Source organism: Pteropus alecto, unplaced genomic scaffold, assembly GCF_000325575.1.
Source record: "Pteropus alecto unplaced genomic scaffold, ASM32557v1 scaffold38, whole genome shotgun sequence".
NCBI lineage: Eukaryota > Metazoa > Chordata > Mammalia > Chiroptera > Pteropodidae > Pteropus > Pteropus alecto.
The window spans coordinates 1,028,185-1,042,922 of NW_006442512.1; the positions used below are offsets into that span (position 1 = coordinate 1,028,185).

Here is a 14,738-nt window from a genome sequence, read left to right on the forward strand (position 1 = left end):
GATTTCCAGGTGGCTCCCGTATAGACTCCGAATCTGTGGGTGTAGGAAGCCGCGCAGGAATTTCACACTCGCTGCAGCCCAGCCACACTTGGCAGGGAAAAACCGCTCCGCCCGCAGGGTAAAGGACCGTCCTGACGCGGGCGAGTAGCGGAGACAACCAGGTCAGCCCCGGGGTCGGCCCGCTCCGGGAAGCCCCCTACAAGGTGGGAGGAACCCAACGGTCAGCACAGTAAACCCAAACAAGCATCGACTTCCCTCTTCCTTCCAATTGGCCTCTTTAGCTCTAGTGGGGCAAACTCTCCTGGGAGTCGCTGACAGGCAGAAGAATGAATGAGATGAAATTATTACGGCACTAGGATACGTTCCTGTCAACTTAAAATAGGGCAAACGCTAAAACCGGGTGGACACTTCTAGCTCCGCTCCCCGCGCTCCTGGCGTCTTTCAAGTACTCCCTCTACCCCTCGGTCAGCAACCGGAAAAGAAAAAACGCAAATTTCAGTGAGGAGCTGTGGCCCCACTCTGACCAATGGAAATTGGAGGCGTGGTCTTGCGCCTTTCTTTCATTGGCCCAGTGGTCCGAGGGTGGCCCGGTCTTCGCGAACCTAGGCGGAAGTCGTGCGGCTGCCGTAACGCTTTCTTAGGCTTGGGCCCTGCGGCTCTAGTAGCCATCATCATGGTGCGGAAGCTTAAATTCCATGAGCAGAAGCTACTGAAGCAGGTGGACTTCCTGAACTGGGAGGTCACCGACCACAACCTGCACGAGCTGCGCGTGTTGCGGCGTTATCGGCTGCAGCGGCGAGAGGACTACACGCGCTACAACCAGCTGAGCCGTTCTGTACGTGAGCTGGCGCGGCGCCTGCGCGACCTGCCCGAGCGCGACCCATTTCGCGTGCGCGCCTCGGCGGCGCTGCTGGAAAAGCTGTATGCCCTTGGTTTGGTGCCCACGCGTGGTTCACTCGAGCTCTGCGACTTCGTCACGGCCTCGTCTTTCTGCCGCCGCCGCCTGCCCACCGTGCTCCTTAAGCTGCGCATGGCGCAGCACCTCCAGGCTGCAGTGGCCTTTGTGGAACAGGGCCACGTGCGCGTGGGCCCCGACGTGGTCACCGACCCAGCCTTCCTTGTCACACGCAGCATGGAGGACTTCGTCACCTGGGTCGACTCCTCCAAGATCAAGCGGCACGTGCTGGAGTATAATGAAGAGCGCGATGACTTCGATCTGGAAGCCTAGCTGATCTCCCTCCTCTTTTCCGCCACAGTTGCATAGGAGTCTGCATTTTGTAGCTGTGGAAGCTGAGACCTAATGCTGGAGATTCCGTGAAGACGCTGCCCAAGAGTGTGTCAGCCTGTCGTCGGTTCATAATTTGGCTCCTCAGCTGTAGGCCATGCACAGAGCCAAAGGGTACGCCCCCATTTTCCACAAAATGAAATTAGTCCATGGACTATTGAAAATTAAATGACTGTCTTGAGACAATGGGAAGCGGTTTTGTGCTGCGCTGGGGAATTGTTAGATCTTGTGCGGGAAACACTAGTGTGAAAGTAAGAACTTTGCCCCCACTTCTCTTTATTATCTCGTTGCAGGACAGTTTGGTGCAATTTATTTAACTCAGATTCTTACTCCTGATTGTTATGTATAGACGATGGAGAGTTTGGTCTCAAGTTTTCATAAACGGGTGAGACTTTGGTGTCCAGAATCCCGTCCCTTGTTTAAAGGAATGCTTTCATAATGCCAATAAATGGCTCGACTGCTTTGTAAGTACAAATTTTTGTCTTTTTGGTTTTCTCACATAGAATCACATCTATGGATCTTCTTGGCTCAGGAACCCAAAGAAAAGGAATAGGGTCAGCAGCTGTGGGTGTGGCCTACAACAAGGGTAGGGTGTGGAGGTTGCAGGATGTTGTACAGGGCTGGGCAAATTTATCTGTTTACCAATGCTCGGAATGAGTATTTTGGCAGAGCTCGTCCCCGCAGGACTTCCTGTTGATAATCCAGCCCCAGGAAATACCATTTTAGAGGGCTGATGTGTTTGCTTGCCTAAGGAAATAATCACCCTGTAGTTCAGCCATCTAGCGGTTAGACGTGGCCCAGGAGGTTCCTGGAAACTTAGATGTTCTTAGAGAATTGGAATGAAGAGTAGTCTTCCAACAGGAGAATAAATAGAACACCAGGACCAGTGGATTGGCTTTTACAGGTGCCTTCTCCATTTCCCCAGGTGTAAGGCAGCATTTGGTGAAGAAACAGTGAGGGGAAGATGACACTAGGGATAACAATAGCAAATGCTTCTATTACGTGTAGGCACGGTTTTAAGTGCATTACATATCTTAACCATTTAATACCCATGTGAAGTAGGGAATCCAATTACTGTATTCTCTTCAGATGAGGGAACTGAGGCAGAGATGGTACAGCCAATTTTGTACAGCCAATAAGTGGTGGAGCTGGAATTGTGTTCCATTTAAGAGACTCAACATTGGCACAGCTGGTACTTGGGATATGGCAGGGTTTAGAGAGAGCCCCTGAATTTGAGCCAGCAGAGAAGTAGTAGCACTAGGTAATGTGATTGGTCCCTGACAGGATGCTGTATGAAGATGTGAGCAAAAAGGCATTGAGCTGCCAAGGCTTGACTGACTCATTGAGGCACTGCCTGTGCGAGGCTACCATTTGCGCTTCCCAACAACCTTGTAAAGTGCTATCCACACTTTTTCAGTTTGGGAAATGGAATTGGGACAAGAACTTTTCCAAGGCTGGCATTCAAGTCTAGGCTCGTGACTCCAAAGGCCATGTTCTTTTCAGTGCCTTGAGAAATGAAAAGAGAGAAAGTCCTACGACTTCTCAACTCCAGTGGCTGGGCCCAATGTCTGCCTATCTGAGGGGTGTTCTCAGAGCTCCCAGGATTAGGGATCTCATGGAAGGAGAGATTGGTGGCTCTTGAAGGCAGGATCCCCCTGCAGTCCTCTGGCTGCCACCATACCTCATAGGGCAAGGCAGGTAGATTGGCCCCTTTGGAATAGTTGGAGCCTGCACCAGTGGCCCAAGCAAATATGACTTCAAAGTTCTCTTGACAGACGCTGGGTTTAGGAACTTAATAAAATACAAGATTCTTTAGAAAAGTCTTTTTCTCACTTTTTGGGGGAGATGTAAAAGAAAGGACGTACCAGAACTTGTAACCAGAAACTTTGAGCTTAAAAATAAACTACCCAAGACAAGTGATTCAGAAGGCAGGCTTCGGAGTCAGACTGCCTTGTCTTAGTGTCAGGGCTTTTATACTTAACTAGCTATGTAATATTTTACTTAGCCTCTGTACCTCCATTTTCCTCATCACAAAAATATGTGGTATGTTGGGGTGGGGAAAGAATGGGGAGCCATCACTTAATGGGTACAGAATATCTAGGCCGATGAAAACCTTTGGAAATAGTGGTGAAGGTTGTGAATACAACATTGTGAATGTGATTAGCTAAGATGGCAAATTTTATGTTACATTTTACCACAATTTTTAAAAAGTGAAAAAAGCATAATAATAGTACTGACATTAAAAAATATAGAGAGGATTAAATGACTTAATTCCTACCAAGTGTTTAGGAGAGTTCCTGGTATGTAGTAAGAATTAGCTTAGCACCTCTCTTCCTTCCCTAAGCCGTTAGAACAAAAAGAGCCTAATTAATGGATTAAAAATTATGTATACACAGCAAGAAGGAAAATTGGTACAATCTCTCAAGAGAGCAATTTTACAATATCTGTAACGAGCCTTAAAAACATACATTATATACCCTCTGACCTAGAAATGCCACTCAAGAATTTAGCATAAGTAAATTATGGGTTTTTTCAGAAAATTAACTACAGGAATCTTCATCCCAGTATTTATAATAGAGTATAGTAGGGAAAAATTGAAAATGTGTCCCAAGGGGACTGGTTAAATTATTGGATATCCCTAGGATGAAGCACAAACATTAAAAATTATTTAAGCAAGATATTTAAGGACTCAAAGTTAACACAAAACATAAAATGGTACCAGTAGTATCCCATTTTTCCGAAGACAAATGTACACATAGAAAAAATAATGGGTATAATATTGTCTCTCTGTAATACTGGGAATGTTACTTTTTTTCTCTTTGTTTTTCAGTATTTTCCAAATTTTCCATGAAGACAGTGCGTTGCAATAAGAAATGTAGTTTTGTATGATCTCAATTAAGCTGAGGCTTACATATGCAGCAAGTTTATGGAAATGAAACACTTAGCTTTAAAAAGCAGTGTCCCTAATCAAAGAACACTTGAGATGGAGTCATTAAAAGAGAAAAATACTGAGGTTAAACTGACTTCTCTCAGAAAGAGGCTCAGACAAAGAGCTCAGTGATAGAATAATTTCTTTGCCAAATTCAGGAAGTCAAAGTAAGGTCAGCTTTCCTCAGCCTCTGGAAGCCTGGTGTGCCATCCTTAACTTAGGCCAGCTTCCAAGAAGGGTTAAAGGTCTATAGATAACTGAAACAAGAGTTTTATGAAACTGATGCCCTCTGGTGTTTTCTATTTCTCTTATTTTTTTTTTTTTAATGCTGGTCCCAACCTACTAAAAATTTCACAGTCTACTAATGGTCAATCTTTTTGCTGAAGTTTGAAAGTTAAAGTTTGAAAAAAATGCCCTTGATGACACCAGCCTTTTTCAAATTAAGTTAGCATTTTAACTTTGCATATTTAAGAAATCGCTGTTTTCAGCTGTTGAGTTCAAACATTGGCTCCATCTTTTTATTAACTATTTGACCTCAAATAAGCTACTTCCTACCTTAGAACCGGTTCATTTGTGAAATGGGGATAATGTAAAGAGTAAATGAGACCACATTAGTACACAAAAACTTGGCAGCATGTTTTAACTCAGAAAATGTTCAATAAGTGTTTATTGAAATCAAAACCAAACCTTGTGAGCATGCTCTAGGAAGTAGAGCTCAAATGGTGGAGCCCTGACTCCTCAGTGTGACATTCCAGGGCCTCCTGGATCCTGGCCATACCATACATGATCTCTAGCTTCCTTCGCTCCATCCGCATTTTCCTTCATCTCCCAGCCTGGACTGTCTTCCTGTGCTTTGTCATCTGGCAAACTTCAGCTCTGGTATTCCCCAACCTACCCTCCCCACCCCTATTCTGTGAAATCTTTCTTGTTCTATAATGTGGCATCCTCTGCATGCTACTTCATAAAACATGTCTTGGGAGGCAGTGACTATCTGCTTCACTCCAAAGGCTACCGGTGCCCAAGAAATCACAGCTGACTCATGATTTGTGGGGTGCCTGGTTCATTTATTCTTTCATTAACCTGGTGTTTATTGCTTACCATGTGCCTGGTGCTTGACACACAGCAGTGAGTAAAACAGACATGGTTTTGGACCTCTTGTAACTTACAGTCAAGAAAGTGAGACTTTAAGAAAGTGTCACATAAATAGAAATACAAATTATGATAAAAGCTACGGGAGTGAAATTCAGAGTGGTATGAGCATGGTGAGTGGATCTACTGTAGCTGAGACTGACATTTGAAATGATATCTGACAGATTAAGCAGAGATTCAGAGGTCGGGGCAAACCTGGAGAAAGTAAAGTTTAAGACGTGAGGATAAACATGAATCAAGCAGAATGTAGGGAGAACACACCAAGCAGAAAAAACAGAATGTGCAAAAGCCATAAGGTAGGAGAGATGTAAGCAATCTAGAAACTGAGAAAAAGACAGTGTGGCTAGAGAACAGTAACCAGGGGACCAATGACCCATAGCCAAATCCTGTAGGTCTGGCAAGGACTTTGAATTTTATTCTCATTATAAGGTGCAGGCACTTAGGGGTTTTAAATGTGGTAGTGACTGGTTTGAGGACCATTTTGGCTATTATGTAAAGACTATTAGATGTGGACCTGCCTGTATGGATGCGTGGATAGCAGTGAGAAGGCGTCTGAGTCTTACAGGTGAGAAGCAATGGCATGAATCAGAGTGGTGGCTGTAGGGCCAGGGAGAAGTATTTGGATTTGCAATCTGTTTTGGAGGATGTAGTGGATATTCTTGGCACCCCACCTAAATACACTTTAGCCAGGGTACCCATCCTCCAGGTGCTGTGAGTGTTGGCTGCCTTCCTTCTCTGGGGAATTGCCTCTGCTGACTTGAACCTTCTCACCTAGGAGGTTATACCCTTTGCTACCATCCTTTTTGAGGAACAAAAGGTCAAAGCCCCTGGCATCAGATCAGTCCTGTGACACAGAGTCCCTGTGGGTCAAGCAGAGCCTAGACCTTACTGGAATCTACATTCTATCTCTCTGTTCTTTCTTCTTCTCTATTCTGCTTCCTCCCCTCTTTGAAGATTTTTCCCGAGGGGCACGTCTTTGATAAATCACTTGTTCTCCAGTTCCTGCCTCAGGGAACATCACCTAATACAGAGGAGGAGGTGAATTCTGAGGCAGGTGACAAGCACATCTCCCTCCCTCTGTCCAGTTGTACAAGACATTTAATACCTGCTCAATGAAAGCGAAGGTGCCTACGTTGATATTAGGAAGTCCTCTAACGAGCGTATATAGGTAAATGGACTCATTGTCTAGTAAGATCCAGGTGACTCTGGCAGGATCTGGAGAAGCAAAATTATAGGACCAATTAGACCTAGGAGCCTTTGAGATGAAAGTGGGCTGCTATCCTGCCTGAGGCCAGCTGCCTCCCTCCCTGACCTCCACAGGGATTTTGCATGTGAGCTATATCAAGGTAAAAATCTCTGACCAGAATAGTTACCAGCAGCCGAGGGGTTGGGGCTGAGCAAGCCAGAGGAGTAGCCAGCAGAAGGGAAGAGGAGAGCTCAGGCTTCAGTCTATAGTGCCAAAGAGAAAACCACAAGCCCCAAATATGGTATTGCTAGTGCTAAAGCCCATGACACTAAACCTAGATTTTTCTTTATAATTTGCTTTTCATTTATTGGAGGGGAGTATACTATCCACATCTGTAACATACTATTTTTCAGATGAAATTTCTAATAAAAAGAAGTCTGAAATTCTCTTATCTAGTTGTTAAGTAAAAAACCATAATTTATAAGTAGATACCTTATCAAACCTAGATTTAATACCTCGTCTAATTGCTGTTCCAACCTCTCCTAGAAATAACCAGTCTGGAATTTTTTGGTCAACACCAATGAGGTAATCTGTCACATGGGCCCTCTCCATCATCCGTCCCCATAGAGAAGGCATGATCCTTGTCCTGAGAGGGCAGAGACTGCAGTGGCCAGCAGCCTACAAATTAATCATCTCTGAGTTCTCCCTCATTCTCACACCAGGACTTCCAGAAGGATCAGCTCAGCCACCCAGCCAGGCCTCATGCTGTGTTTCCCAGTCTGGTCATTCTGAACCATATCTCACTGTTTGCTGTGGCCACTTCCCACATGTATTGTTTGGTGGTAAAGAATTTACCTTGCCCCAAAATAGGTCATTGCCCTGGCTTCTGGGGGAGTAATTCCTAGGTCCTTGGAATGTGTTCCGTGAAATTTCTTGGGGCCAAGAGACTGGAGCAGGAGGCTGACAACTCCAGCATTACATTATCAGTTTAAGGGAATTTACAAAAAAGACTCCTCTTGGGTGGCAACACCACATGGAATATCCTCCATGCCATGTAGCAGTGTAGCAGGGTTATATAGGACAGGGCAGGATGCATAGGGGTACTGAGGTGTAACCCACCCCAAATAAGGGAGAAAACACCTTATATCCTTGCCTGGAGAAGAGCAGTGGCCTATTCCAGGAATCAGTACATTTGCCATAGAGGAGGGGTTGGACAGTCGGAGGAGATTTACAGGAAGCAATCTCTGTTCTGCCCAGGATCTAACTAGATCTAGCACAAGGATATGGCAGCAATCAGGCAGCAGGCACATCATGGAACAGTCTTTCTAATGTAGGGAGGAGGCAAGAGAATTAAAAGTGTTAATGAAGCCACATTCAGAGACTGTAATATGCTGATCAGTCCTGCAGCCAGGCCAGGAGGACACCTTCAGAACAAAGGAAGATTTCTATTGGGATTACCAGCAACCCATTCCTCACACCTGTGAGAGGGAAACAGGAACCAAGAGTCATTCCTTATGGCTAAAACCATGGCGAACCTATGGATTAAAGGCTGGGAACTGCCAGCACGCCTTTCACTCTACGTATTCTTACCTTTTCACTCTACATACTCTTCCCCTTCCCCACTGTTTGTCCATATCAAAGGGAATGGGCTAACTACGTTTTTAAAACTGTAACACACAGAACTAAATAATGATATATAAACTGAATTCCCCTAACACTTAGGGTCCCTCTCAGTGCCTTTACTCTCTCTCACTGTCCCTCTCACTGTCTCACTGTCCCTGTCCCTCTCATTCTCTGCTTCTGAGAGGAGACCACACTCTGTGGAGTGTTACCTCTTTTCTAATAAACTTCTTTCCTTTTGACTCTAACTTTGGTGTGTATGTTGAATTCTTTCTACACTCACTGCCAAAGGACCCTCTTCTCTCTGTGCAAGGCTTAGTCTCCCTCCCCCACAACTTAGGGAAACTTTCCCTGTCCTGCATCTTTTCCTTCACAGAATGTCATGCCTGATAGAAGTGTCTTTGTTTGCCTGGGCTCCTGAAACCAGTCAGAGAGCAGCAGTTATGACAGGGCGGGAGCTCTGAGGCACACCAACAATGTGATATAGGGTGGGAGCTTTGGATCTTGTAACTGGACTTCTTGACAGGCTAGAGACTGAGATCAGCCTCAGGGGCAGTTAACTGTTTCTATGTGATGGAGCCCCAATAAAGACTCCGGACACCAAGGTGAGTTTCTCTGGGTGGCAGTGCATCACGCATATTGTCACACATCAAAGCTGAGAGAGGAACTCTGTCCTGATTCTGTGAAGAGAAGACAGTGGAAACTCTGAGCGCTGTATGCTTCTTCCCTTGGATGACTTTAATCTGTACCCTTCCCCTTTCCCATAACCATGAGTATAACAGCTTTCAGTGAGTTCAGGGAATCTTTCTAGTGAATCACCAAAACTGAGGGTAGTTTGGGGAACCCCCTGAACTTGCAGATGTTGTCCAAAATGAGGACAGCCTTCTGTAGACTGTATGCTCTAACTTTGCAGTTGGCTAAATTCTCATAACTATTATTATTTTCTTAATAATTTTCTTTAAATCATATTGCTTTCCTTTCTACTTGTTTATTTTAAAAGGAAACTGCCTAAGGAAAAGATTTAAGGATGTTAATCTTTTAGTCACACACTCATGTCTGAGGGAGAAGGCAAGACAAATTGCCTTGATGCCTTTGGACTTAATTGTGCATTGAAGGTATTCTATAATAGTGAAATTATACTGTTGTGGCCTGTATAGAATAGACCAAACCAAGTATGCTCTCAAAGGCTGTTTATTAGCCGGCAGCTGTCCCGTACAAAGGAGCAGCCCCGAAATGCCAAGATACAAAGTTTTTAAGCCCTAAATCCCATTCTTCATTCTATCTTAAACACAAAGGTCTATTTTTCTCCTATTCACTACCTGTCAACCCATAGGTCGGGGTGTGCAAGCGGGGAGTACAGAAGCGGAAAGCTTGTTGTTAGAATGTTATGTTCCTATGGGTGATTGCCTATGTTCCCATGGGCAATAGCCAGTATTCTCATGGGCGATGGCCAAACAGTAATTTTCAGCTTATATACAATTGATTATTTTTCATGCCACGCAAGCAAGCAGGGTTACACAGGCTAAAATTGGCAGTTAGTGTATGAGCTCATTGTTATAAGTTTCATGATTAACAGAACGCAGTTAGGGGTTCCAGAAACTAGTCCTAAGGTATAGACTTCCTTTGTCCAGTTTCAGGTTTTAATTATCCTTTAACCTTTTCACATTTCAGCAAGCTGTCACAATACAATTTACAGAATGAAGACACCAAAGTTATAGCAGATGTGCCAACACATTTCCCTGTAACAAAAACCTAGTAATATTTGCTTAAGATGAATAATATTGCTATGAACATGTATGTACAAATATGAGTCCCTGCTTTTAATTCTTTTGTGTATATAACATTGTGTTGTTCAGTATCGTTGTGACATTGATGAGATGCTATAGGAATTTAACTCACATTTATCATTTATATCAATTAGTTTATGGTCCACTTATACAGAGATTTTAAAAAAATAAATATACCATCAGCCCTTCATATTCCTGGGTATCACATTCAGGGATTTAACAATTTTGTGGATACAAAAGAGTATTTTTGATTCACAGTTAGGAATCCTCAGATTTGGAGGGCTCACTTAAGTAATATGAGGCTTACGGGAATGGGGGGATAATGGGGCAGGTGTTGGTGTCCCTAATCATGACGTTGTTCAGAACCTATCGTATAAATTAAGTCAGGACTTATTGTGTTGACATAAAAAACTGTAGAGAGGGGTGGCTCCATAGTGTAGTGGTTCGTGTGTCTGTTTTGCATGTGGAGGACCCTGGGTTCATGCCCCAGGTGGGGCCATGGACCATACCCCAGGTGCACCTAGCCCCTGGCGCCTGGGCCCTGGTGCCTGGCCCCTGCCTGGCCCCTGGCCCTGGGGGCACACAGCAAGTGAGTGTGTAATGGGGCGCCCGAGCCCACCCCCCCATCAGAGATCCAATTCTTGGGGGGAAGCAGCAGCATCCAAAGGAGGGAGGGGGTGAAAGTGGGCGTGGTGGGGTGGGGAATTAAAGAGGGGGAAAAACGTAGAGAATTTTTATGAGTCTATTTGAATCAAACTGATAACAATTACCAGGAAGCAAGATCAAATGCTTGGAGAATGACAGTTTGTAGTTTCTTTTATACCTTTGGAAGTAAGGAAATTTAAATGAAAGTGGGAGAAAGCAAGGTGGGGATTGGATTACAGGAGAGCTAACAAGATTATGTGCTCCCTGAAGGTGGTTAGGTCTCCAAGGGATCTAAAAAAGAGGATTACTCTGGCATTTCAAAGGTATGTTCACCTAGATGCACAAGAACAATGGACAGGGCTTGCTTAAAGCAAAGATAAATCTTTTACTAAAAAAAATTATGTGCCTGGGACTTGACTACCCACCAGGACCTGCCCAGTTAGGAATTTATGAACATGTCACCCTGTGAGGTTACTTTCCATAGAACTCCTTTTTTTGTTCACTTACCCAAGAAATTATTGACAAATCCAATGACATGACGATTTTCCCTTATGTTTTCTTCTAAGAGGTAGGTGCTACTATTAGCCACATTTTATAGAAGGAAAACTGAGGCATAAGGAGGTGAAATAACTCACCCAGGCCACAGAGCCAGCAGATAGCTAATTCTGGATTTGGACCCAAGCTATCTAACTCTGGAGCCCAAGACCTTAATCACTGTGACATGCTTCCTGTCACCCAGAGCTGGGCCCCAGGGACTTCGTGGGTGTGGAGAAGAGGTTTGGCCTCTTGGAGCTTTAAGGTCTCCTGTGACTGCAGTTTCTGCATCCTGGCTCACATGCCCCCATGAGTTTGCCACCCTCTCAAGTCAGAGTCTCTCTCCTACCATAATTGGCTAAAGAAGCTGTCTCCTATAGGGTGTCTCTAAGTGGGCAATGAGAAGCACTGGGCCTCAAGATGGCTTAGATGGTGCAGGGCCTAGACTTGAAATAATATCGAGTTACATAGGAAAAAGCTGTTCCTTTTCCAATGCTCTTTTAGTTCCAATAACTTCAAGGGGAAAGTCTTGGCTGGAGGTTAGACTTGTACATATGTAAAATTCTTGCTAACTCCCCTCTTTAAGAGGAGTTTTCTTTCCAGATTATATCTCATATCTAGCCCTTCCTATAATATCCACTGCAAGCGGATATTAGTGCAAGCCTGTTCACTGGCCTTCTGACCTCCACACTTGCTTCAGTTCTCCACAAACAGCCAGTGTGAACTCTTTAAAGCTCAAATTTAGTTATCTCATAATTGTTTAAAAACCTTCATCTGCAATAGAGGTAAAATCCAAATTTCCCGGTATGACCTACAATGCTTCTGTGTCCCACCTGTGTATCTGCTTCTTCCTCCTGGCCTTCTGTTTACACTTCAAACAAAGCCTCTCTTTGCATCTACTGGGCCTTCTGCTAGAAATGCAGAAGGTCTCCCTGTCCTCATGGCTGGCAGCTTTCTCATCATTCAAGCTTCAACTCAAATGTCAGAGAGGAGCTGCCAGAACACTGTGGCCCCAGCAGCACCACCCCACTCACTTGCCACCCAGCCACCCGAGCTCCTTGGCACTGGTCTGCACTCAGCAATGGCATTTATCTTTTCTTTTCCTACCACAAGTGGGCTATAAGCTCCTAGAGGAGCTTAGTTATTTTGATATCTTCTGGGCTGGCACAGTGCCTGACCAACAGTAGACATTAAACACACATTTGTTAATAGACTGACAGAATGACACTCGGGGCTCCTGGTGAGAGCCTCTGCTTTTGGAAAAGGCTGGACACCTTCCTGCTCTCAATCTCTTCTAGGTAGAGTTCCCTGTCTCTTCTCCATCATGAGCACTTACCAGATTTTAGAGGGTGCACAGATTCCACCATAAACGACATTGAATCATAGAATGAGAAAGTAGATCTTCCCTCTTTTTTGAAGTTCTCTTTGAAGTTTTTCGATTATGTAAAATAAATATTCTATTAATGTTACTACTTATCACTTCTCCAACACTTGCTAACCTCTAATTTTTACAAAGTCTTCAGTCTTACAGTTTTCTGCAGATATCTAAGTAGGTTATAACATTATACTATTTTCACTGTATATGTTTTATAGATACCTTCTATTGAAGAGGTAAGTGATTTAAGGTAATGCTATGGTGTTCCTCTTTTAAATAAATGTATTTAAACTTTTTTTAAAAAAGGAAATTGATTTAAAGACATTAAACACAAGTATATGGGTTTGTGGCCAACAATGTGAAGTTAGGGTGTGAATGGCTATAGTTGGGGAACCACTGGTTCAGGCAGAGCAGCCTCTTATGGAAACTTAAGTGGCTTTAAATAAGCCTCTGGGCCAAGTGCTATTTAGTTTTTTTTTTTTTATAAGTATTCTTTACTTTTTTTTCCCCTTACTCTTTAATTCCCTCCCTCCCCCACTCCCACCCCTGACCTATGGATGTTGCTGTTTCCCCTGAAGAACTGTATCTCTAAAGGTGGGGGATCTCCTCTCACAGGCTCACAGGGAGCACCTGAGCCTGGAGCACCCTGGGCCTGGAGCACCCGGGGCCTGATCCATGGCTTCACCTGGGGCATGAACTCAGGATCTTCTGCATGTAAAGTGGACATGCTAACCACTACACTATGGAGCCACCCTCTATTTAGTTTTTTACTTTAGTGATATGGGAAGTTATTTGGCTGAGTATGAATAAAGGACTGGAGTATTTTTCCTGGACCTCAGTGTATGAATTTGGGGGTGGGGGGAGGGCTCTTTGTCAATCTCAGTCTGTTTTCTTTTCTAATGTGTAGGGCCTTTGTTCTTTTCTGTGCAGTTCTCACGGCTAGATGTGACCTCCATGGCCATGGATAGAGAACAATAGTTCTGGGATACAAAATACTTAATATCTGGGTGTCAAAGTTCCTTAGTGATGTCAGGCCTTGGGTTTTTGCCAGTCTCATAAATCAGGCAAACATGAGCTTTTACTTATGGATGCACCAAATAAACAACCTAGTACACAGCGTTGCTCAGTGTGACCATTGAAAGAGAGCTCACCTACATAAATTCTGAGGTCCAAAAAATTGGTCTTCCAGGGCCCCAAGCACCCTTTATCTACTGTTTCAGTCTGATCTCTTGTTCTTTTTAGTCTAAATGGTTTCATGTACTATACATAAAATATGCAACAAGTCCACATATTGGTATTCTTTGGACTCAGAAGGTGCCCAACTTTGTATATTTTGTTTCTGTAGTATAGTACAATCCAATTTATAACTCGAACATTCGGCAAATTCAAATATTTGGCTCAAAAGTTGTATGATTTGGCTAAGTTTAACTTGTCTGAGCTTCAGTCTACTTCCTGGTGTTACTTGCAGATTAAATGAAATAATGCATGTAAGGCAGTGTCTGCCTAAATGTAAGCATTCGAGAAATGGCTATTATTTTTATTTTGCATCTCATCAGTCCTCCCCTGCGGAGGCTGCAGTGTAGTGTGATTAGCTCTTCTGCATCTGGGCTGCTTCCCCTACTTCTTGTAGAAATTCAATCATTTCTTCACCAGCATCTACTGCTTTGTGCTGGACGCTGTCTACTTAAGTAGGAATCAGCCGTTCCTGCCTTTGCCAAGCCCACCAAGTAGGAAAGAGAACCTCCAAATAGAGCAAACAGGTGTAATCAGGTACGATTCCGATATTGCACGGGCGAAAGGAGAGGGATCGTCTAATTGTCTGAGACTTGGGGGTGTGAGGGGTGCGGGGTAGTCAGGGAACCGGCACCGACCGTCGAAATCACCGGCAAAGAAGACGGGCGGGCTGTTGGCGATACCCTACTCTCTGGGTGGGCCTGAGGGGGCGACAGGACCCAGGGCCTCGAGGACCTTGAACGCCGGGACGAGATCGGGGCTCCCTCTATCGGTACCAGGAGCCCCGAGGAGCTTGTGCCCAAGAGCGAGGGCGCGGCCAGGCCAAGTCACCTTACAGGAGAAGTTCCGGGCCGACGGGAAAAGCGCCAGCCGTTGAGGGCGGTAGTAACGTCCAGCAGAAACCACACCGCGGAAGGATTTCCGGCACTCGCGGCGGGTGGAGGAGCAGGAAACTGGACGCGCAGGAAACTGGACGCAGGGCTCGTGGGTCCCGT

The 14,738-nt window shown here is 44.6% G+C and overlaps 1 protein-coding gene across 1 annotated transcript; it reads left to right on the plus strand.

Annotated features, from left to right (window-relative positions):
- The first annotated feature begins 583 nt into the window (after positions 1 to 583).
- Positions 584 to 1,760, plus strand: IMP3 (IMP3, U3 small nucleolar ribonucleoprotein). The gene has a single exon (XM_006922597.3). It carries the CDS (start codon positions 674 to 676, stop codon positions 1,226 to 1,228), a length of 555 nt encoding a protein of 184 aa, XP_006922659.1. The 5' UTR covers positions 584 to 673; the 3' UTR covers positions 1,229 to 1,760.
- Positions 1,761 to 14,738: the final 12,978 nt, after the last annotated feature.

What these genes read in the sequence shown, in the direction of transcription:
- IMP3 (XM_006922597.3), top strand. Translation starts at nt 674, where the DNA reads ATGGTGCGGAAGCTTAAATTCCATGAGCAGAAGCTACTGAAGCAGGTG.